At 35.3% G+C, this 25,192-nt stretch overlaps 2 protein-coding genes across 2 annotated transcripts; both read left to right on the forward strand.

Annotated features, from left to right (window-relative positions):
• Nucleotides 1–112: 112 nt before the first annotated feature.
• LOC129431290 (interleukin-17 receptor D) lies at nucleotides 113–15,716 on the forward strand. Its single transcript, XM_055189120.2, has 12 exons — nucleotides 113–605; nucleotides 3,547–3,631; nucleotides 7,422–7,580; nucleotides 7,672–7,790; nucleotides 8,871–8,994; nucleotides 9,109–9,147; nucleotides 9,367–9,512; nucleotides 9,629–9,703; nucleotides 10,878–10,944; nucleotides 11,183–11,329; nucleotides 13,759–13,931; nucleotides 14,061–15,716. Exons 1-12 carry the CDS (start codon nucleotides 486–488, stop codon nucleotides 14,565–14,567), a joined length of 1,761 nt encoding a protein of 586 aa, XP_055045095.2. The 5' UTR covers nucleotides 113–485; the 3' UTR covers nucleotides 14,568–15,716.
• Nucleotides 15,717–17,546: 1,830 nt separating this feature from the next.
• On the forward strand, nucleotides 17,547–25,192 carry sars1 (seryl-tRNA synthetase 1). The gene is made up of 11 exons (XM_055189124.2): nucleotides 17,547–17,756; nucleotides 18,942–19,012; nucleotides 19,655–19,735; nucleotides 21,174–21,332; nucleotides 21,497–21,640; nucleotides 21,767–21,922; nucleotides 23,163–23,384; nucleotides 23,470–23,599; nucleotides 23,734–23,891; nucleotides 23,990–24,119; nucleotides 24,344–25,192. The coding sequence occupies exons 1-11, from the start codon at nucleotides 17,621–17,623 to the stop codon at nucleotides 24,499–24,501; spliced, it is 1,545 nt and encodes a 514-aa protein (XP_055045099.1). The 5' UTR covers nucleotides 17,547–17,620; the 3' UTR covers nucleotides 24,502–25,192.

The following is a 25,192-nucleotide window of genomic DNA, read 5'->3' on the forward strand; positions in this document are numbered from 1 at the left end:
TCATTTTACGTTGATTGCTCAACCTCGACTATAACTTGTTTGTTGTTTTCTGAGAAAAAACATTCCCATTGCCAATGTTATGAAGGCTGTTGGACATCAATCCCTGTGGTGGGTTCATGGGATCATTGTATAAGCACAACTCTTATTTTCACAGATGTTTGATGAAAAAAAAAAGGAACTGGCTATAATCCATTACAACACTATTTACATGGTAAGTTTTCAAGCCAAAATAGCCGTTTTAGCAGGTAAGTCAGGTTCAGCATACCTGCCTGCTGTGCTGATGGTTTTTTGACAGCTGTTGCATTACAAGTTTTCCCTCGGGTCACCACACCCTCGTGAGTTTTTTTCACCCAACTTTCCACCCTTTGACTACCTCCTCCCCGCTTGTTCCCACCCTCTTGCTTTATTTCGTACTTGAAAAGACCTGACTGTTTGTATTCAGGCCGTCGCTGTGAGGTCGACAAAAACGTTTTAAGTTGGTGTAAATGATGTCGTCGTGGATGCTGACAGCAGATCTGTTGCTTTTGGTCAGCTTGTGTATTAGTGCTGGTGGTGAACAAATGACTTGGAGACCTCAGAGCTGTAGTCTCGGATGCATCCGACAGGTCAGACGAGACTTTCAGCTTAAGTTATGTTAACAAAACATGGCTGTAGTTGCTGTATCTATATTTAGCAGTGTTTGTATTAACTATAGTTTCATTTGAGAGCATTTCATTGGTTTTAATAGAGCTAGACTAGAACACTTAAATCAATTATAAAAGTGGGGTAACACTTTACAATAAGGTTGTATTTGTTAACCATTAATTAAGCTTAAATGAACTATCAATGATCAATACTTCTACAGCATTTATTGATCTTAGTTCATGTTAGCTGTTTTAAATCAAACGTTGTTACGTTAGTTAATGTACCATGTACTAACATGAGTAAATATATTAACTAACTTTAACAAGAATTAAAAAATACTGAAATATTGTTCATTTTTTGTTCATGTTACTGCATTTACCAATGTTTACTAATACAACCTTATTGTACAGTGTTACAAAGTGCTTCGATTTTACTGTTTGTAGCATGTTGCATTTTTGTGTTACATTACTTGGAATTATATATTTTTATTTTGGTTAAAATTATATATATTTTTTTTTATTTTATTATGCAAGTCCCTCCTTTTGCATTAATGTCAGTATGCAATTGAGCTGATAGATCAGCATTATATTTCAATTTGACATTTTATACATTTGGCAAGCACTTTAATACAAAGCAATTTACAGTACATTCAAGCTATACAATTCTTATGTATATTATACATTTTTTATACAATGGATACATTATAGTATATTCATTTTTTTAAACCAATTTTTTGATTTTGCATTCCCATTAATATCAATCAAACTGCAGTTGGTTTGTTTTGATTTAAGCCTTTATAACTTAACAAAAAAAAGGGTAAGTAGCACAATAAAATCATGATATCATAATAACAAACATGTTTTGACAAAAATGTTTAAAAACTTCTCGTTTTGGAACCAAACTCTTCATTTGCATTTGTGCATGATTAACTTAAAATTGTGATTTAACCCGTTATTGGCGGGACACCTACGTTTATTTCAATATTTTCTATGTAAATGTTAATCTATCACGACAAACTATATATTGTTGGAAAGGTCTAAGAATGTAGTTTTCATATTTCAAACCTTAGCAGTAATAATAATGCAGTAACTGTAATTTATTCATTTGTGACACAAGTATGCAGCCAACCTCACAGCAAACCAGCACAAACCTCAGTTTTTTGACAATTTTATGTATTAAAAATTATACTATATTGCATTTTTATTTATTACAAATAAATTACAAAAAATTAATATTTTCACCTCTAGACACTTCCCTAAAAAATGTTGAAGTGTCTTCTTTAAAACCAAAAATGACCAAAATTAAAACCAAAATTAGGCTTCTAGACCAAAAAAAAATAAATGCCAGAGTTATATTAATTTAAGTAAGGGATAATGTAGAGGCAGCCGGTAGTTATTGGGAAATAAGCCCCGACAGTGTGATCAGGACCCGACGCGAAGCGGAGGGTCTTGTATCACACTGAAGGGGCTTATTTCCCAATAACTACCGGCTGCCTCTACATTATCCCGCTTATTACACGGCTACTTGCCACATAAGAAAAAAAACTGGACATGAATATGAATTTGAAACGTTTTATTGGCATATTTGTTTTAAATTAACATTTTTATCCTTCCGCGAAACTTTGCACAGATGCATAAAATGATCGTAATACCTTATTAAGATCCTCTGCTTCATACTTGTCTGTCTCCATTTTTTCTCTTTTAGCCAGTCTTTGAGAAGTTTTAATGCCCATTCTGTATTTTTTTGTGTGATGGCTTCGTAGCTGTCATGCTCTATTTTGTCAAGTTCAGTCTCAGTAAGCTGTCTGTGTCTTGTCGTGGTTGTCCAGTGTTTGTCACAAGATGGCGCCAAACAGACAGTAATCTTTATTGATCTTTATTGGCGCGGAGCGATTTTACTTGTGCAAGTAGTACCGGCTATGCGTTATTATTTTGGAGCGGTTATTATTTGAAAAGAACGAACCTGCAAATGTCTCAACTGACCAATCAGAATCAAGCATTCCAGAGAGCCGTGTAATAAAGGTGTATATCACCTTTTCACCAATCCCCCACTCAAAAAGGGCTGCGCCAGTTAAAGGGTTAATAAATCATTTGTTTTTATATTAACTGAACAAAATAATTTAAACAATCTTTTATTTAAGTTATGTATGGATTTATTTCCATTATATTTTAGTTTTTAGTGTTTAAAATACAGTATGATTTAAATTAAAATTACCTTTAGAAACAGAGGGATTACTTAAATTAAAGCAGCAACTAAACTTAAATGTTTAAGTTGAAGTAGGGGAAAATGTTTTTCTTGTTCGTGCATGCATTAAATTATGAATTTATTTATTTTGTTTCAAATTTTGTTTACATTTTTTTTGTGTTCTCAATCTAATGAAGCTAAGATTCATTGGCATGTCACTTCCAAAAGATTTCATTTTATTTGAGCACTTACAAAGAAATAGTAGCACATGATTTGGAATTTTTTTTTCAAATTTTTTAATTTTTATGTATATATAAATGCACACACATTCATGTATGTATTTAAGAAACATGTATATATGTATATATATTTATTTATATTTTTATATATACTATATTTTATATAAATAAATAAAAATATATAAATAAAACATTTCTTAAATGTGTGTAATATGTATGTATGTATGTATGTATGTATGTATGTATGTATGTATGTATGTATGTATGTATGTATGTATGTATGTATGTATGTATATATATGTATGTGTGTGTGTTTAAATATACATAACATTTACACACACACACAGCCCCCAAACTCATATAAAAATCCTTTTATTTTGTATGAGATTAATCTAGATTAATATATGCCCAGCAATAATATATATATTTATCATGAATGTATGTATGTGTGTATATAAATTTACATATAAATGTTTATTTATATTTATATTTTTTTCAGGGAAGCACAGAATGTGAATACTGCAGAATCACAGCCAATGATGTGCAATTATCTCCCAAAATTAACTACACGAGTCCTTTTGGAGGTAAGTAATCTTTATACCAACGTCAAAAGATAATCCAGCTCCATCAGGATCCTTCCTAAAAATCTTTTGTCAAAAAAAATCGAAATATTTGGACAATGTTATTTGCCTATATGTGCTGTATATTTAATGCTTTCTCTTAGGAAAACTACTTCAATTAATGTTTTCTTGTTATTACACTTTATCACTTGTAAACTCACATTTTAACTTTATGGTTTACCGGTGCATAGCACTCAAAACGCGTCCTGCTTTTAATTTTTCTTATTCCTTCATCTTTTAATTTGTTTGTATGAATCTAAGCTGCATTGGCAACACACACTCACTTTGTTTACTTTTTATAATATTGGGGCAGATTAGTCCAGGACACTAGGCCTTAGTTATATTTGTACATTTAAGTAGTTTTACAAACATACCTTACAAAAAACAATGCTGGTGTGCATGTTGAGACAAACAATAAGTGAAGTGTAAATGAAAGCAGTTTAAACATGCATTGTAGACTGGGACAAGGACAAACCGTGTTCGGGAAACCACCCTGCTGAGTTCATTGTGAAGCATATTTTGTAGATCACGCACTGTATTACTACATGAGAACATTCAGAGAAATCGATTCTGCTCACTTGTATGGCAATCAGCGTTGATGTCAGAAAGATGATATTGATTGATTGTGTTTACTTGTATTTCTGTTGCATAATGTATGTTCATTCTCTGATTTCCCTCTAGCGGCTTCATCAAAATAAACCGTTGCACAATATAATAATCATTTACAGCCATTTTAGCAATCACTACACATTTGACCTGCCGTGAGCCAAACTGTAATCCAGATGTAGTTGTATATCTTAATTGATGACAGGTAGTATTAAGATCCTGTCCAAGACGATTTCATCGCATTTCTCAGTTTCCGTTGTGTGTATTAAAAAGCCTGTAAATGACTTAAATCATTTTGATCTTACGATAGGAGCCCTGGCTTGGGCAGGATGCCATTATCTGTAGAGTTTGCATGTGTTAGCGTGGGTTTACTCCGGGTACAACAGTTTCCTCCCACGTGGAAAAAAGATGGTTAAGTGAATTGGAAATGTCTAACATCTTGTGTGGATTAAAAGGGACATCTTACTAAATATCTGATTTTTTCCATGTTAAAGTGCTATTGCGTCCCCAGTGCTTCTATCAACCTAGAAAATGTGAAAAAGATCAACCCAGAAACTAAGTTCTCTGCAAGCATGTGAAAAAATAGGTTATTGAAATTTAGCTTCCCATGTGATGTCAGAAGGGGATAATACCGCCCCTTAATCTGCACTTTCCAACCACAACACTGCCATTTACTGCAGAGACACACCCAAAAACATTTTTTTGCTCATACCTACAAAGTGGCAATTTTAACATGCTATAATAAATTATCTATATGATATTTTGAGCTAAAACTATACACGTACTCTGGGGACACCAAAGATTTATTTTACATCTTAAAAAAGTCTTGTGACATGTCCCCTTTAATTTGTATAGAGATTAACAGGTTCTCGCTATGAATATAACTATAGATGCTGGAATGGCGTTAACAATGCATGCATAAAAAAAGACTTTACAATTTAGATCTCATTTATTAAAATTATATTAATCTTTCCAGAATAATGTCTCATAATTTAATGTTATGATTTTCATTTTACTTTCATTTCAATCTTTGACATGACCACTCAGTTAATATAAAAGATATCAAGATTATATTCTCACAGAATTGTCTTTACATTATGTAGGATGATTTTATTTAGAAAATACATAAAAAATCCAGCCTGAAATTTAAATTCATTTTTTTAGTCAATTTCAAAACCTACTTTTTAAGTTTTGACTTGTGATAAGTTGAACTTAGAAAAACAAGATGAAATTGTTTAACTTAATATGTTTTTTAAATCGATGATTTACTATTGAGCAACATAATTTATTCATCTTTGTTAAAGGGAGTTCATTCATGATGTTTAATTGTGCATTAACTACACAAATGTTAAAAAAAAACATCAACATTTGATTGTTTATTATAGTTCATGTTAACGGCTGTCAAATTTATCTTTGTTGTAAAGTGTTACTAAAAAATTCAACAGATTTATTTTCCTATCCCTGGCCTGAACAAAACTTATTTTAGAGCAACATTCTTATAATATGACTGGATCTAGCTTGACTGTATTGGGTAACTGCAATGAACGTAGCAGCCTTGAGGGGAAGATAGCGTGCAAGTGTTGATTTGTTGAGGGCTTCGCAGCATGTTATTTAGTTCTGTTAACTTTCTTCTTCAAAGCATGATGATTTGATTTATATCTAACTGCCTTTTGTCAATCCCTGATGGAGCAATCCCCAACATTTACAGAACATGTTTGTGTACAATTTAACGGAAACTTTCTGCCACCAAAGTGCTCTGTGAATTGTGTGACCCTGGATCATAAATCGTATATTTGAAGAGTTTGGTTCCAAAACTCAATAAATCCATTTTGACTAATTTGGGTAAAAACGTGTTTTCTATACAAAGAAAGTGACAAGATGAAAACCACTATTTTCTGTTACAAACTTTCACATACAGTAGCATCTTTAAATTATAAAGACATAAAAAATTCTAATCCATAATTTGATTTGAAAGATTTATTATAAGATCTAATTATTTTTTCCACAAAATGCAATTAATCCACGACAAAGTTTTTTTTCAAAATGTTATAAATCTACTGAATCCTATATAAATGTGCATTCATCTTTGCCATGTTATATTCATTTAGTTGACTAGTGGTATACACTGATTAAAAAATAAACATTAATGGCATTAATCAAAACACTTACTTTGTCATATTAAGAACACTGTCATTGCTGCTGTCTTCTTTGGGACGTCATCACTGAATTTTTTTTAAAGTGATCAGCTGTAAAATGTTTTGGTCCTGCTTGATTTCCGTTGACTTTGAGTAAAATAATGGAAAGATTTTCATAAGATCTGCTGGGGTCAATGTGTTAGCATGACAGAAGCTTGATGCTGTCAGGAGAACAAGCAGCAGCCGGCATTTTGCCGTCTCCCTAGTGCCTCTCGCATAAATGATTCGATTTTGATGGCTTACGTTTCTTCCCCGTCACAGAAAACCACCACAGGTTTAGCAATGCCATCAAAGTATTATTTTGTTTTTGTTTGTTTGTTGATAACGAAGTACAAAGTAGATGAGGAAAACTAGGATTTTTGTGTATTCAATGCATGGAATGGTGCATTTGTTGAATGGATTTATTGCATTCTGCAGAGAAGGGGGAGTGGCGTTTGTCACATTTTGGGAAAAAGGTAGAAAAGATGAGAGAATAACACAGCGGATAATGAATTTTGCGTAAAATTAAGAATTTACTTTTTAATACTGACCTGATACAATACTGATTTTGGCGGTAACAATTTTTTTAAAAGGGCGTTTATCGCGTTTTGGAACCAAACTCTTCATTTGTAGCAATCGCCAAAAATGTTATGGGCCAAAAATCATTATGATATTAAGTAAAGATCATATTTCATATATTTGGTAAATTTCCTACCATATATATATATATATATATATATATATATATATATATATATATATATATATATATATATATATAAACTCGCGTATCATTAGTATTATGTGTCATGCTAAAATTTTTGTACCCCCAGATTCCAGGTTTTCAAATAGTTGTTGTATCTCGGTCAAATATTGCCCTTTCCTAACAAAATAAATTTTATTCAACTTTCAAATAATGTATAAATCTCAATTGCATAAAATTGATAATTGTGTGCTAATTTCTCTTTTTGGAGGTTGTGTACCTTGGCCCTGTCACACTTTTCTAGGCCAGGAAACCCCAGAACTCTGCCTACATTATGTTGAAGCACCGCGCAATATTCATATAGAGTTTGAAGCCGATCAAGATCCAACATATGATGCTATTACTGTGTCATGGAACCCAAGTCAATATGGTAAAGAACAACGCTATAGGCATTTAAACTTTGTGAGGCTTTATTGATGAACTGCAGCACATCAAAACTGACCGATTATTACTTGCTGCAGGTATTGCATTCTTACGTGGATTTCAAATAACCCTGCAGGCTCTTGGTGGATCTCAAATTTTGTGTCAACTGTTTCTTCTGTCAAATAACCTGTCCCTCACACCTGCACATGCCCAAAGGGTAAGAAATAAAATCATGCTGGATAGAACCTGCAAGAATTTTTTTGTTGCACACAACCGTTTTTGAATATTTTACTATGTTTTTACCTCAACTTAGACAAATTAATACATAGCTATCTTTTTCCAATGCGTGCACTTAATCTTTGTACAGCGCATCATGAATTTGTTAGCATTTAGCCTAGCCCCATTCATTCCATAGGATCCAAACAGGGACGCAATCAAAAGCCACCAAACACTTCCATGCTCTCTCCATCCAAAGACCGCTACATAAGTAGTCACACAAGTATGGTGGCACAAAACAAAACGCGGCGACCTGTTAAGCAGATAAAAAACGAGAACTACATTGTATGGCGAAAGAGCACTTAGTTTGCTGCACTTCGACCTTGGGCGCAGCAATATTGAAGGAAGTTTGAGCGAGAGGGGGAGGAGTCAGGAGTGATGATGTTACTGCGCACCGAGGTCGAAGTGCTGCAAACTAAGCGCTTATCCACCATACAATATAGTTCTCATTTTTATCCACCATACTTACTCGTGTAACTACTCATGCAACAGTCTTTAAATAAGGAAAACATGGAAGTGTTTGGTGGCTTCTAAATTCATCCCTGTTTGGATCCTAAGGAATGAATGGGGCTAGGCTAAATGCTAACAAATTCACGACGCGCTGTTCAAAGATAAGGGGACGCATTGAAGAAAGATAGGGATGTATTCATTAATCTAAGTTAAGGTAAGAACAAAGTAAAATATTGAAAAACAGTGGTGTTTTCCTTTAAAATTTTAAGTTTAACCAACATAAATTTACAATTAATTTTAACTTTTTTGATTAGCTGTAGTTATTTCAATTTTATTTCTATAATTAATAGCAATTCCTTACAATTCAAGAAAGTTGAAATAAATTGTAATTTTAAGTTGAAGTAAAACAGATTTTTTACAGTGGTATCTGTTTCCACCATTAGATGCATTGAAATGTCATATTTTTATATAAAGTGAGCTTTCTTTACTTTTATTTCACTTGTATGTACACAACAACATGTTCGTTTCTGACTTATGATATCTGTAACATATTTTTGTTTTGTTTGTGTAGGTATATTTTTCAGACCCCTTTACTCATCTGTCTTTGGATACCAAATATGTGGTGACTGTCATGGCACTGCCCGTCCCTGAACGTTGGCACCAGTTTTATCAGAAGAAAGAGTTTTTTACACGCAGTAAGACATGTGCTATCTATTCACCTTTTGGGAAAATTTGAAAAAAAGTCAATTTAGGAAAATCAGCTCTTTTGCATTTTTTCTTATAAACCCAAATATTCCTGTCTTTTTTAGCGTGTCCTGAAAAAAATGGTCTGGAAGAGTGTAAAAAAGGTGAGTTTGGTCACATATCAGGGGCTAGTTGTCACATTTCACACCAATGAATATTTGTTTTTAAAAACCCACTATCCTGTAAAAATTAGATGATTTTAAAATTAAGTTAAGAATCCGACATACAAAATACATTTGTGTATTGGACTCTAATTGTGACAACTAGCCCCGGTGTCCTATAATGCTCGTGTGTGTTCATTTCTGTCTTTTACATCATTACAGACTGGTACCCGAAATATGTTGAAGTCCACCAGGATAACCAGGACATCCTTGTGACCTTTAACCTTGCACCAGAGAACTTTAAAATCCGTCACTATTTCTCATCATGCTTTGGAGGCGGACTACGAAACTACACAAACATTGAGCCAGTGTGTTTAATACAGTGCCTTATTTAAAACAAAAATATGATTGGAAATTAACTGTAGTTACAAACATCACAAAACCTTTAAAGCCATAGCAATGTTTGTTGTTGTTACTGTCACAGGATTTTACATTAAACAAGACCCATCACACATATCGCTTGCATAACCTCAGAGCAGGTACAAACTACACCTGTGAGGTGAGTCTCTTTCTTTTGTTTTGTATAAAGCATACAATTAAATTGTCAATTGAGCATCAATCATTTTTTGATTTCTCATTCAACTACAACCATTCACACAGGAATAAACGCAGTGAAACCGTCCAGGTTTCGGCCAGATCAAGTTTGATATGCAAATTAAATTTAATAACTATAGTTATTTGGTTGCGATAATTTTTTTTATCTTTTTTTCCCAGCTGTGGGAGTTTTGCAGCTACCGTTTGAATTTACTAGATTACACATTTTACTTAGTCTCACACTTTTATACATGGCTTAATTTTGTTACATAAATGTGGTTATAGCACCATGATATTACCATCTGATCCACTGTATTTTCCTATTTTTACTGGCAATGTATATAACTATTAGGGCTGTGCAAAAATATCGATACGGCTAACTATCGTGATAATTTTTCCACGGTAGTGTATCGATATTTCAATCTTTACAATCGATTTTTTTTTTTTAAGGATCCCTCTGTGTGCGTCAAACTATTTCCTCCGCCACTGCTGTAGTTGTTGCTGTCCAGTTGTCTGTTATATATGGCCAATGTCTCAGAAGTTAGCGGGAGTGAAAAAATGGCAGAAAATGTCAAAACAGCTGCAGCTTTCGTGTGGACGCACTTTGGCTTAAGAAAAGAAAAAAATCAGCTCTATTTTTTACATTTTTGATAAAAAAAAAGAAAAAGCATTGCAATGTATCACAACATGCATTGCATTGTATCGTGATACATTGTATCATGACTCATGTATCGGGATACGTATCGTGAGGCCCTTGCCAATAACCAGCCCTATTAAAGGAACTGTATGTAAGAAATGTATAACAATTAATCATAAAATGGCCCTGTTATGTCACTAGACATTAAGAAATATTTTTTATTTCAAATACTTATATCACTAACAACAGTTGTCCGGCCAGGATATTGTCATTTAAAAAGTGGAGTTGCAGCCCTCAACTGATGTTTATGTTGTCATTTTGTGTATTAGCCACCTGTTGTGTGATTGCAGTACCAGTTTTGGCCACAATCCTACATACTGTTCCTTTAACTATCAGTTGTTTTATTTTAGATTTACATTACACCGTCAAATTTATCATCTTTGTCAAATGCTCAAATATAAATATGATGAATTGGGATGTGTTTTTTTTTTGTTTCCTCCAGATTGCAGCCGATATTGTGGATGCGGTTAGGAAAACATTTGTCATTGTCGTTAATTACAAGTCTGGAGGTACTTCTCAGTTGTCACTCCGAGATCACCGCTAGATGTATATTGTTTTAGTCTTAGAAATGATGTTTGATGTAATAGCAGTCAAACGCTTTGGCCCGACATTTAACCACATGTGGTGGAGCCACATGCCACATAGCTTTCAAAGTGACAACACCCTTTAAAACTAAATATAATGTACTTCTACTAACCATGATGAAGTGATAATTGATGTGCTGTTTTTATTCTGTCCTTCGATCAGAGCCGTCGACCCCAAACGTCACAGAGCAATCTTCGCTCATAATCCTCTTTTCTATGGGAATTCTGCTTACTGTTATTGGAGCTGTAATCTTCACCGTTGTCTATAAGAAAAGACTGAAGAAAGCAGTAAAGACTAAAATGAGACCAGGTTGGAGTTTTATAACAAATTTAAATGGTGCTACCTCTGCATTTTGGTTTTATGTGCAAATTTATTGTGGTTACAATGGTAATTAATCATGTTTTTTTTTTAGTAAACCTGTGGTTATATGGTAACCAATCCACAAAAACAAACATGCCTACCGATAGTTCATTTCCTTAGGGTGACTGTTTGTGTTGATTTATAAATTCTGACATCTGTAATACATGCGGCATTCATGTTGTGTCAGAATTGTAATTACGAGATGACAACTATTATATTTTTAGACTTAAGTTACTTAGTCTACCTATTAAAACATCAAAATTAGACTAGGGCTGTCACGATTATGAAATTTGGCTGACGGTTAATTGTCTAGTAAATTGTGGCGATTATGACGATTAAGTAAATATTTTTTGCGAGGTTTACCTGGTAGTAAATATAAATACACCTAACACATTTTTTAAATATAATTATTTTATATACATATACATATACATATATATATACATATACATATATATATACATATACATATATATATACATATATATGTATGTGTATATGCATGTGTGTATATATATATATATATATACATATACATATACATATATATACATACATATACATACATACACACACACACACACACACACATATATATATATATATATATATATATATATATATATATATATGTATATATATATATATATATATATATATATATATATACACACATGCATATACACATACATACATATACATATACATATATATATAATACATACATATATATACATAGGCCAACAGTTTGGACACACTCACTCGTTCTTTATTTATATATTTTTCCACATAACAGAATAATAATAAACTATGGCATAACACAAATGCAACTGTGGGAATGTTGGTGGCTGAAAGCAAAATTCTGTTATATTTTATCATCTGAAGTGCAGTCAGCCTTTGACTAGAAATTGCAAAACCATACTCGTGTCATTTTATCAAGAAGGTTCTTGAAGTTTTACTTTAGATTGAGTTTTAAAAAATAATGAAGGACTTCACATTTAATCTGGGCTCTTATTGACAGATTTTTCTTTAATATTCAGTGCAAGTCATCTATTTAAAAAATAAAATTGTAAAATAAAACTTTAGTTTTCTAATAACAGAAATTAATCTGTTTGGCACAGGTATAGTTTTTTCTACAAACGTAATTTCATGCATTTAACCATACACCTTCAGATTAAAAGATTTTTAAAATCATAGTTAACATTTTAGTCAAGTGTGTCCAAACGTTTGGCCTGTACTGTATATATCATTCAAAAACAGAAAATTCATTTATTTTATTTTATTAATTTATAAGAAATAAACACAATAAATTGTCTGAAAAATAACTGAAAATAAAAATGCAATAAAAATAAACTGACTATACCACAACAGGTCATATTAGTACTGCAAAAAATCTATTCGTTACAGATCCATAAGAATAGCATCCTTCACTTATCTAAATTTTGAATTGCTGTTTTGGAAATGTATGTTTTCAAAGTTTTGCAGGCTGCAGCATTTCTTTAAACGCCGTTTTTTCCACTGTATTGAATGGCTTTGCAATGTATCGCGTTACAGTTATAGGCAGGAATTGTCTAAAAAACTGTTTTCCAAATTTTATTAAACTGTATTTATATACCAATACATAAGTAAAATATAAGTACTCTGAAAAAGAGAGTATAAAAATCGAGTGTCTGTAGGCCTCTCACGACTGTTGTAAACACAGCTAATTATTTCCATTCACTCCACTCCCTCCCTTCTGGGCTTTTTCCAAAGCCACGCCCCCAAAACACATGCACGCGAGATGTAATTGTGACATTAGATAAATAAAATATGAATTCTTATATTTATATTTCATTAATAGCTCAGACAAAATCATAACTGGCTCTGGTCTAGGGGCAATGCCGCCCATGCCCCCCAAACTCTGCATAATGGTAACGCTGCACTCTAAAAATGGGCGGGGATGTTTTTAACCCATGCTGGGTAAATATTGGACAGAACAAATGCTGATAAAATCTATGGGTAGCTTTGTTGGCTCACAGAAAGAAGGTCTTCGTTTCGAGCCTCGGCAGGGAACGGAGACCTTTCTGTTTGCATGTTCTCTTTGTCGCGTACTTTGGTTTTCTCCCACAGTCCAAATCATGGAGGTTAGGTGAATTGGATATGCCAAATGATCCTTTCCCGGCTTATGTATGTAAAGATTTACCGGTTCTCACCATGAATATAGATGACATAGGTGCTGAATTGGCGTTAAGAATAAATAAATAAATAAAATACATACGCAGCTGTTTTTGACTGTTAAATATTTAAACATATATTATTTCATTAATTTCTCTCTATTTGCTTTAAGATATACATTTTGTTGAATTTAAAAGCAATTTTGTTGTTTTATTTTTTTTTAGATATTATTGAACAGTACTATGACAAAAAGCTTGAAGAAGCACAATGTGTTCTACTGGACCGTAATACCCCCCCACCTCGCCTCCTGATTTGCTACTCAAGTAATGATGGCCCCGCCCACATAAAGGTTGTGCTGCAATTAGCTGCTTTTTTGCAAAAACATATGGCTACAGAGGTAAGTAATAGAGTATAACATTTTATTTAAGAGACAAAAACACAGTCTATTGAAGTCATTTTTTAAACATGACTTTGGTCTTGCATTAAAAATTGTTAATTCGCTGCACATATCTTTTTCTTTGTTTAGGTGCATTTGGATTTATGGGAGTCCTTAAGCATTATGGAAGAAGGCATTATGGGTTGGCACTGCAGAAGAATGAGTGAGTGTGACTTTGTGCTGGTTATATGCTCCAGAGGTCTCCTTCAAAACCAAAAAACACAGTGCGAAGATGAGGATCAAGATCCTGTAGAGAACACTACCTTAACCACCGTCGCCCTGATAGGACAGGAGATGTGCCGTGCCAAAGCCTTGGGCCAAGACCTCTCCAAATACATGGCTGCCATTTTTGAGTACTCCGAGGAGTCTGATATCCCAGCGGTACTAAGCCTTGCTTCAAGATACACCCTGACTAAGGATTTACATTTGCTCTTCTCTCATCTTCACGGGGTGCCTTTGCACAAGCCTGGGGTTAGCCTACAGGTGGAAAACATTTCGGAAAGTGGATACTCCAAACTGCCAGCTGGGGCGGCACTACAGCTGGCCATCCAAGAAGCCAAAGCGCAAATCTCTGAAGAGCAGAATGAAGAAAAATAAGTATTCCCATCATTTCATATAAGGTCTCACAACACACAAATGTACAGTCACAGTAAAATGAACTCACTGATGTGTCATATATGGTACATGTTTTTTAAGACGAAGGTATGTTTTTATCAGATTCAATGGTCATTATTGACATCCTTTCTTTTAAAGGTTTTGAACCTCCAGCTGCCTGTTGCTGATACTCAATATTAAGCTGTGCTTGCTAATGCTTACTTATAAGGAGTGTGGTGTTAGGTTTTCCAAGTAAATGGGGATTTTATCCTGGTGACATGGATAAAATAGATTACCTGAATTGCATATATCTACATTGAAGGAGGAAGCTGTGCCATATCTATCAACAAGAATATTATTAAGTTTTGGGAGGGGACCCCTTTAACTTGGGAACCACAAAAATGGCAAACAGTTTTGCAGCATAGGGAAGCTTTTTTTATTTAAAAACATCTTCGGTCACAACTGAATGAGAAGGATAATGAAGTATTTTGGAACGTATTGAGACAAGGTGCTGTGAATGCTCTTTTAGTTAAATGTCAGTTGTACAGCATGTGTATTTATTATTGCATATATGTGTTCTTATGTGTGTGAATGTTAAATGCATTTAATCAAGTGAATTTTCATAGTATTTGCATGCACCTCATAGGTTTGGCATTATAAGAGTATTTTTATAAGGGGAAACCACAAATGCTAAAATGTGTTTATAGGAGTCTTGTGTTTATATGTTTTTGATGTAGTTTATAAATAACTTTTATGGTTTTAAACATTTGCCTCAGGTTGACCTGAAGTGTTTTACCAAATGATAAGGCCAGTTTCTAAAATATTTTTGTAATATGAAGGGAGATTACAAAGTTACAAATACCTCCAAACATTTATGCATGGATTTATTATTAATATAATAGTTCTAGAATACGTCCTAATTTAAAAAAAAGAAAATGATTTATGCATGGTTAATTTGACAGCTTTTTCATGTAGTTCTATTTTGTTAGCCCAAGACGGTGGTTCTCAAACTGGGGGGCCCCAGTTTTATATTATTTTACATAATACACTAATTTAAGTTCTGTGTAATTAAACCTCAAAAAAATAAGGTTACCAAACAACAGCACTATTTTTGTATAAATGTTTTATTTAATTAAAATCCTAAGTTTGTGATTGTTTGTGTCATGAATTTGTTTTGGGGGGTCTGCCGTTAAAAAGCACACAGCAAAGTAACCTAATTTAGGTAAATCTGTTATACATTTTATTCTCTTCCAAAAGCTTTTATTTTCCATGTTTACAAGAATGAACTCTCATTTTTTTGGATCACTTTGGCTTTAGTGAAAGATTTAGAAATAAACATCTTTTATTATTTAACTTAATGGCCACACCTTGCTGAAGCAAATGTTACCAATTAAACAGTCACGCAAAATACTGACACAATATTATTCAGAAACATTAAACAAAAAACAAGTTTGTTATTATTCTGTATTACATTATAACATCTGGAGAGTTATCCTTCAACACAAGCTGATTATATTATGAAAGGAACTTGACAACATTCCAGATACACAAATCAACCTGAACAAACATCTATCACCTGACTGACTCAAACCAGTTTAGGAATCTGAAATAGAAACCCAACAAACACAGAACGTTACCCTAATGTTATTTTTTGGTTATTTTTTGGAAACCAAATAATAACGTTCTGGGAACGTTCTTTTTAGGTTTTATTTTGCAACCATAAAATAACGTTTCCATAACGTTGCAGGGTGGATATTTTTAAATAACCTAAAAATAACTTTCCCCTAACGTTATTCTAACGTTACATAAAGTTACATAAAGTTAAACTAACCTAAAAATAAAGTTCTATTTCTATAAAGAAAACTTTTCTGGCTAATCAAAAACAAACCTTAAAAAATAACATTAGTGGAACTTTTTTAGAAAAAAAAAACCCTAACGTTAGGAAAACGTTTTGGGAACCAAAAATTGTTAGCTGGGAAGTAACCATTTTATTTTCATAATTTTTTTTCTGTAGACAGTAAAATGTGTATATGAAATAGTAACTGTTGCAGGCAACAAGACAGAAAAATAGGAAAAAACTATCATTATAAAACACAGATATTTCTAAGACAGCAAGGTTCCCAGAAATTACGGTGGCTCATGAATATTAAAACAGTTAGGTTTTACTAGACAGTCAGAGCAGGCGATGTCAATTTATAAAAACAATTTTTGTCATTTTATGTTAGTCATAAAAATGAAATAGGATGATCAAACGCCATGTTATGGAGTTTACATTGACTCGAATTAATTTACTAGACCAGAGACAGAGCGCAAGGCGTCATAATCTGAAAACCACGCCCACCGGGGGAAAAACAATCTATACGTCTCCATTGACTTTGTATTGTGAGATGCTCCCTCCTTGTCATTTCTGGCTTGTTATAACAAAAAACAGAGTAATGCCTAAAAGCTGCTGTGTGACAGGGTGTATAGCTAACAAGAAAAAAAAAAAAACAGAAATAAGTTTTTATAAGCTGTCGATCCTAAAAAACAAGCGTTTAAAGACACAAAAGTGGAAACGGGCTTTTCATAGTACTACTATTAGTAGAACTGCGCCCACTAGAGGGAAACGTAGTCAGTGATCCACTTTTTTCTCCTTAAAGGCTGGGTTTTGCGGCTCGACGGCTTATAGAAACGTATTTCTGTTTTTTTTGGCTTGTTGGCTGTACACCTTGTCACACAGCAGCTTTTATGCATTATTCTGTTTTTGTTATAGGCCGGAGATGACAAGGAGGGAACCTCTCGCAATGCAAAGTCAATGGAGACGGAAAGTAAATGGAGACGGATTGTTTAATGTTTTCAAATTAGCATAACTGCGCTCTGTCTCTATCTAGGAATGTTTTTAAGCTACGTCAACTTTAAATTATGAATATTCATTATCTGTGACTTAGTCAAGGTATGATTTGTGATTTTGCAGAAGCATTGATGAATATGCACATGACGCTGCTCTTTCGCTCCGCCCTATTTCCCTCGTTTCCTTCCTTCATTCATCAGTGCTGCACACCTCGTCCACAGGAACCATGGTGCTCGACCTAGACCTGTTTCGAACCGATAAAGGCGGCGATCCCGAAATCGTGAGGGAAACCCAGAGGAAACGATTTAAAGATGTGTCGCTGGTGGATAAACTCGTTGAGGCGGACACGGAGTGGAGAAAATGTGAGTAGCCGCTAATGCTAGCGTAACACATGGCAGCATGTAAATGAGGATTTTAAAGAGATCCGTTCATAATCCCAAATGTTTGTTAATGTAAAGGGCACATCAGTTATACTGTGCTGTATAAAAATGCTCACATGAACTGTCTGGATAAGGCAGAAATTCATCATTGCCGGTTTAAGCACTGCATTAGCATGTAGCATTGAAGCTAACAGTTGTCACAGACAGTGTGCTTAACCCTCTTTACTTCATCTTATAAGACCAATATGTGTGTTTTGTGCTCAAGTTCTAGTTAGATTGGGTGTTGTTCAGGGTTTAGACATAGAGGGGTGTATGTATTGGTCCAAAAAGTGTCGCAGCATCACCCGGCTAAATCTGATGCAATCTTTAAAGGAGGAGCTCAAAACTGTCAGTGTTGTCAGTGGCGTTACCTTGGCTTTATGCAATGCATGTGCAATTATACTTTGTAGCCTGTGTAAAGTCTTATGAATGTTTTTTATACAGGTTTTAGCACAATTGTTAATGTTTTTACCCTGACATTTGCTTACATGCAGTAACAGAGAAATAAATAATCCACTGAAATCAAAAACAAGGTGATAATTAAACAACGTAAATTTTTGTTAAGGTTTTAATGATAAACAGCTAATGGTTCATAATGTTATCTGTAATGTCTGTGAAATCCAGGCTAAAGATTCCGATTATGAGATTAGCAGCATCAAAGTTTTGGTTTCACTTTATTTACAATCTTTGACATGATCTTACTCGGTGACTAATAAGTTATATCAAGGTTGTATGTTTACATTATTGTCTTAACATTATGTAGGATGATTTTATGCAGAAAACGGTAGATCATAAAAAATTCTTTAGCTGAGTTTTCACTGGCAGGGTCACAAATGTAAATGCATCTCTGTTGTTGTCACATGAATCTCTTGTCGTTAGACCATTAAAGGATGTGGTGTTTAAAATAACTTCATTCTTGTACAACTGGTTTATCCATTGCTTTCCCAGTGAGGTCTTTAAACAGATAATTGTACACAGATTGATGTTAGATTATTGCTGATGTTGTTATGAAAACACAAAGAATCCTTTTTTGCGTGACACTGTGAATGCACAAGAAATTCAAAGTATGCATTCCATACTTGATGTCACTTTCATTATAATAATGTTATGCATTGATGTTTTTCCCAGGTCGCTTTACAGCGGATAACCTAAACAAGGCCAAGAATCTGTGCAGCAAAGCCATCGGTGAAAAAATGAAGGTATGCATTAATGTTGTAAGAGCAATTTTTTTAGGTTTGTGTTTTAAAGGGATAGTTCACTTTAAAATGAAAATTGTCTTCATTTAATCATCCTCCTGATGTTCTAAACCTGTATGAATTTCTTTTTTCTGATGAACACAAAAGAAGATATTTTGAGAAATGATGGTAAACTCACAGCAGTAAGTGACCAATGACTTCCATAGTAGGAAAAAAATATTTTTGAAATATTGTGATAATTGACTAAGAAAATATTTTGATAAATGATGGTAAGCAAGCACACAGCTGACGGTACCCATTAAATTCTATCATATTTTTTTATTCCTACTATGGAAGTCTATGGTCACTTACTGCTGTGTGTTTACCATCATTTCTCAAAATATCTTCTTTTGTGTTCATCAGAAAAAAGAAATTCATACAGGTTTAGAACAACATGAGGATGAGTAAATGATGACAGAATTTTCAATTTAAAGTGAACTATACCTTTAACAGCAAACTAACAAAGAGTGCTTTTGCATTTGGTCATATATCTATATATATATTTTGGTGTTGAATTTTTTTATCAGCTCTAGCTAATATGCTTTATTATTACGTGCCTTTGGTTTCACTTCATCTTCCAATTTATTTATCTATTTATTTATTTAGAAAAAAGAGCCAGTTGGTGATGATGAGACTCTCCCAGAAGAAGCACAGAACTTGGAAGCCCTCACTGCAGAAACACTATCAGTGAGTGAGAGTGCAATGCAAAAAACCTAAGGGGGCGTGCAAACCAAAGCTTTAACGCTGGCATATGTTTTCAATTGTTTTTAATGAAAGCGCAGGGTTTTTCGAATTAGCCAGCAGCTGCGCTGAAAGACATCGCTCGCCATTTTTTCTGTGCCGAGCGCCGAGAGTTGAAGGATATTCAACTTTGGGTGAAAAGCTTAGCTCGTCAATGTCAGTTCTCACACGGCCATCCAATCACAGTGGAGGCGGGGCAAGGCAGGATAAACATCACAACAACAAACTGGTGCATCGTACAGCGACTGATAAACAAAGCAGAAGTATCACAGCAACCAAAGCGCTCAGCTGAAGAAAGCTGACAGTCGGCGTCCGCCTGCCGTTTTCAGCCACGTTTTTCAAAAATGGCAGCAGCTGGCGAGTTTTGTCCACGCTAATATATGCACAGTTTTTTTAGCTCTCCCTTGAGCGCGGAGAGTTGAAAATTGTTCAACTTTGGAAGAAATGCTCAGCTCATCAATGTCAGTTCTCAAGGGCTCATTATAGTTGTGCGTACGTCCTACGGCGTAGGATACGCGGTGGTTTTCATATATACTTCTGCGTCGTCATCCGTGTCGACTTGCAAACACACGCACAGACCACTGGTAGGCAGTATCCACGCGTGTAACCACAGTAGCAGCGCGACTGTCAATGAAGAAGCAGCTTGGAAAGTTAACCCACAAACGAAGAAGAAACAGCAACTTGTTGTGTATGATTTGAGAAGACCAGCAATGATGGAAGTAAATAAACAGTGACTTTTTTGCAGTTTGAGTTAAATCACTTCTAAACTTGGCCCATCTTTGTTTTCACCGTCGCAAACGGAAATACCTATGACACAGTTTTTTTCCCTGACGGGAGGGGTTCTGGTGGACCAATCACAGCGCTTGCGGCCCGCGTAGAACTGACGCGCTGTTAAAAATTTTGCGAGGTGCACGTAAGGCTACGCACAGTCTACGTATAACCTACGGCGTAGAGCTTACGTACGACTATAAATTGGGCTTCACTCGGCCGTCCAATCACAGTGGAGGAGGTGTGGGAAAAATATCACAACAACCAACCACCGCATTGCATCGTTCAACGAATGATAAACAAGTTGGCGCCCGCCTGCCGTTTTTTAGACGCGTTTAAATTATTTGGTGTACACGCCCCTAAGGGTGCAAAAACATCTAAATATTGAGTAAATCGCCTTTGAAGTTGTCCAAATGAAGCCCTTAGCAACACACATTACATATCATAAATACATATATTTACGCTAAGAACTTTACAAATATCTCTATAATTTTGACCCATACAATGTATTGTTTTCTATTGCTACAAATATACCCGTGCCACTTACAGATTTTTAGTGGTCCAGGGTCACTTATGTATTGCTTTGTTAAATTCAGACCACTCCTCTCCCTTACAGCCCCTCACGGTCACTCAGATTAAGAAGGTACGGTTACTGGTAGAAGAAGCTGTGCAGAAGACAGACAGTGATCGGGTAAAGCTGGAGGCGGAGCGCTTTGAGTACCTGAGAGAGATCGGCAACCTTCTGCATCCCTCTGTGCCCATCAGCAATGATGAGGTGAGCTCATCTAATGATTATACCAAATATTATGAATGAATGAATATTTTATGATGGAAAATTATGGCAGCCTTACATTGACCATGAGAAATGGAGCTCTAGTCTCATAATATACTACTAGTACCATGACAACTAGTCTCAACTAGTATGGTCCTCTCTCTCAGGATGCTGATAATAAAGTGGAACGCACTTGGGGCGACTGCACGGTACAGAAGAAGTACTCTCATGTGGACCTGGTGGTGATGGTGGATGGATACGAAGGGGAAAAAGGAGCAATTGTAGCTGGAAGCAGAGGATATTTCCTCAAGGTTTGTTGACCTTTAGATTTATCAGTCATGCCCCATTCCAGCATCTGGAAACAATTTATGTATTTACAGCCCTTCACATGCCAAGTGTTCATCTTCTCATTATACGGTTCAAATGTTTTGTTTCAGGGGCCTTTAGTTTTCTTGGAACAAGCATTAATTAACTTTGCATTGCGGATCCTGTACAGCAAGAACTACAACCTTCTCTACACACCCTTCTTCATGAGGAAAGAAGTTATGCAGGAGGTTGCCCAGCTGAGCCAGTTTGATGAAGAGCTCTATAAGGTTGGTCTTGTATATCTTGTTTTTTGTCCAATAATTGGGTATTTTACATTCCTGGGATCAAAGAACGTGGGTAGATTTAAAAGCAGTAGTTTAGCGAAAAATTATAATTGCCCCATGATTTACTCAACCTAAAGTCCTCAGCTATACATATGTCCATCATCTTTCAGACACAATTTCAGTTATTTTAGAAAATGTCCTAGCTCTTCCAAGCTTTTTACTATGACATGTCCATGACTCTCAAACCCCCCCTAAAAGTGCATCCATCCTTCACAGAAGTAATTCACACAGGTCCAAAGGGTTAAAGGGACACTCCACTTTTTTTTTTAAATATGCTTATTTCCCATCTCCCCTAGAGTTAAATATTTGATTTTTACCGTTTTGGAATCCATTCAGCTGATCTCTGGGTCTGACAGTACCACTTTTACCATAGCTTAGCATAATCCATTGAATCTGATTAGACCATCAGCCTCGCGCTAAAATAACCAAAGAGTTTCGATATTTTTCCTATTTAAAACTTGACTCTTCTGTACTTACATCGTGTACTAAGACCGACGGAAAATTTAAAGTTGTGATTTTCTAGGCCGATATGGCTAGGAACTATACTCTAATTCTGGCGTAATAATCAAGGACTTTGCTGCCGTAACATTGCTGCAGGAGGTGCAATGATATTACGCACTGCCCGAAAATAGTTCCCTTAGTATTTTTCAATAGCAGGGGACTATTTTCGGGCACTGCGTAATATCATAGCCATATCTGCCTAGAAAATCGCAAATATCGAAGCTCTTTGGTTATTTTTTTAGTGTGATGCTAATGGTCTAATCAGATTCAATGGATTATGCTAAGCTATGCTAAAAGTGGTACTGTCAGACCCGGAGATCAGCTGAATGGATTCCAAAACGGTAAAAATCAAATGTATAACTCAAGGGAAGCTAGAAAATTAGCATATTTTATAAAAAAGAGAGTGTCCCTTTAATAAAGGCCTTAAAAACTATAATAACTAGCTTTCGGTAACGTTGTACTATGAATTTGATGTAATTTGCCCTCGTCTGGGAAACCGCTTATACTTACGGGTAGTAAAAAAAATCTTCAGTTTGGGATGATACTACTCTTCTAAAATTTTTACACTAGATGTGTAAGTATGTACGTAGTGCATAGTTTAAGTGTAGAAGTTAGTATGTCATTTAGGACACAGCTTTAATCTCCTCACAGAACCAAAGTTTTTCCTAATTTATTTGCTCAGGTGATTGGTAAAGGGAGTGAGAAGTCGGACGACAACACGGTGGACGAGAAGTACTTGATCGCCACATCAGAACAGCCAATCGCGGCCTTCCTGAGAGACGAGTGGCTAAAGCCAGAGGACCTCCCCATCCGCTACGCCGGCCTCTCCACCTGCTTCAGACAGGAAGTGGGATCTCACGGCAGAGACACCCGTGGCATATTCAGAGTCCACCAGTTTGAGAAGGTCTGTGCTGTTTAAAATAATATAAAACCACGGTGTCAATGCTTCTGTTTTAGCGGCTCTAAACTCCATTTTCATGACTTAACAGATCGAGCAGTTTGTATACTCCTCTCCTTACGACAATAAATCCTGGGAGATGTTCGATGAGATGATCGGTACTGCTGAAGGTTTTTATCAGGCGTTAGGAATTCCCTACCGCATCGTCAACATTGTGTCAGGTTTGTTCATTTACGCATTTAGAAAGTAGTTATTAAAGGTTACATGTAATTATATTTTGGGTGGTCTAAGCCCTTTTCTCAAGTTGTCAAAATAAGGCTGTACCCAAGCCGTGCTGTCCTCTTTCATTTCACAGGTGCATTGAACCATGCAGCTAGTAAGAAGTTGGATTTGGAGGCTTGGTTCCCAGGGTCTCAGGCGTTCAGAGAGCTCGTGTCCTGCTCAAACTGCACAGATTACCAGGCTCGCCGCTTGCGCATTCGATATGGCCAGACCAAGAAGATGATGGACAAGGTACAGTGACCGTCCATGCTGCCTCACAGATCTGAATATGAATGCTGGGTAATTCATTCATACATAATGACTGTTTTCATGTGCTTGTTCTTTTAAAGACCGAGTTCGTCCACATGCTAAACGCAACTATGTGCGCGACCACACGTGTCATCTGTGCCATCCTGGAGAACTTCCAGACAGAGGAAGGCATTCTTATTCCGGAAGCTCTCAAGGACTTCATGCCTCCAGGTGAGCACAGCTGACTCAAACGGGATAGCTCACCCAAAAATCAAAGTTGTGGAAGATATTTTAAAGAATGTTTTTAACAAAGCAGATCTGGGGTACCATTTATTTCCATTTTATTATTTTATTCTACTATAAAAAGACAATAGTGCCCAAGATCTGCTTGGTTGCTATTACAATGCAGTGCTGAAACGGGAAAAGTCCAACTCTTGTTATGATTTAACACTTAGGTTTAACGGAAATTATCAAGTTTGTGAAGCCGGCTCCCATCGACGTGGAGGCAACAAAGAAGCAGAAGAAACAACAGGAAGGAGGGAAGAAGAAAAAACAGGGCGGAGATGGCGATCTACAAAACAAAGTGGAAAACATGTCAGTCAACGACTCTTAGACCCGCCCCTGCAAGCCTGGCCAATCATAATGGCTCTTCACAAACCTGCATTTTTGTGTCCTCTTCTATGCTAATAAAGCCATCACTTCATTTTATCTACACTGTCTCCCTTGCTTCAGTTCCCTTCTGCTCAGACAGTTCAGGGTCCTGTTGTGGTGCTGGCCGTCCATTTATGATTTTATCTGAAAGACTTTTCGAATCAGTTTCCTACAGAGGGGGTCGTTGGATTATTTAATTTGAATGCATGGTGTTGTAACAGATATTTAGACCAAAATGCCTTTTATGGCGCTGTTATTTCCTGAGGCATTGTTTAATTGAAACGTGTAAAGATGAAAGGGAACATGCATGGGTATAACAGTACTACGATATATTGCAACAATGATGCATTAGAGGAGGGTATTAAAAACACAAGTCAGAATGAAAACCTGTATCTTTCAACGTTCTTGTCTTACAAATAATATTAGCGCTATCATTAAGTATGAATATATGAACACTCACTATTCACATTGTTACAAACCTTAAAGTGGTCTAGGATGAGCAGTTACGATTAAACTTCCTGTCATTCACTGCATCTGTTTCTTGTGATTTGTCTGTAAAACAGGGAATGTGATTATACTGTATGTACAGTATCTGCTTAAGATGCCTGGCGTGAGGTGTCAGTATGATTTGCGAATAAACACCTAAAAATACA

This window comes from Misgurnus anguillicaudatus, chromosome 13 (genome assembly GCF_027580225.2).
Source record: "Misgurnus anguillicaudatus chromosome 13, ASM2758022v2, whole genome shotgun sequence".
In the NCBI taxonomy this organism is placed as follows: Eukaryota; Metazoa; Chordata; class Actinopteri; order Cypriniformes; family Cobitidae; genus Misgurnus; species Misgurnus anguillicaudatus.

What these genes read in the sequence shown, in the direction of transcription:
- LOC129431290 (XM_055189120.2), top strand. Translation starts at nt 486, where the DNA reads ATGATGTCGTCGTGGATGCTGACAGCAGATCTGTTGCTTTTGGTCAGC. An exon ending in TCTGGAAGAGTGTAAAAAAG is followed by an intron (nt 9,148 to 9,366) that starts GTGAGTTTGGTC and finishes ACATCATTACAG; the next exon opens with ACTGGTACCCGAAATATGTT. An exon ending in GTACAAACTACACCTGTGAG is followed by an intron (nt 9,704 to 10,877) that starts GTGAGTCTCTTT and finishes TGTTTCCTCCAG; the next exon opens with ATTGCAGCCGATATTGTGGA.
- sars1 (XM_055189124.2), top strand. Translation starts at nt 17,621, where the DNA reads ATGGTGCTCGACCTAGACCTGTTTCGAACCGATAAAGGCGGCGATCCC. An exon ending in GGACACGGAGTGGAGAAAAT is followed by an intron (nt 17,757 to 18,941) that starts GTGAGTAGCCGC and finishes TGTTTTTCCCAG; the next exon opens with GTCGCTTTACAGCGGATAAC. An exon ending in CCAAGAAGATGATGGACAAG is followed by an intron (nt 23,892 to 23,989) that starts GTACAGTGACCG and finishes GTTCTTTTAAAG; the next exon opens with ACCGAGTTCGTCCACATGCT.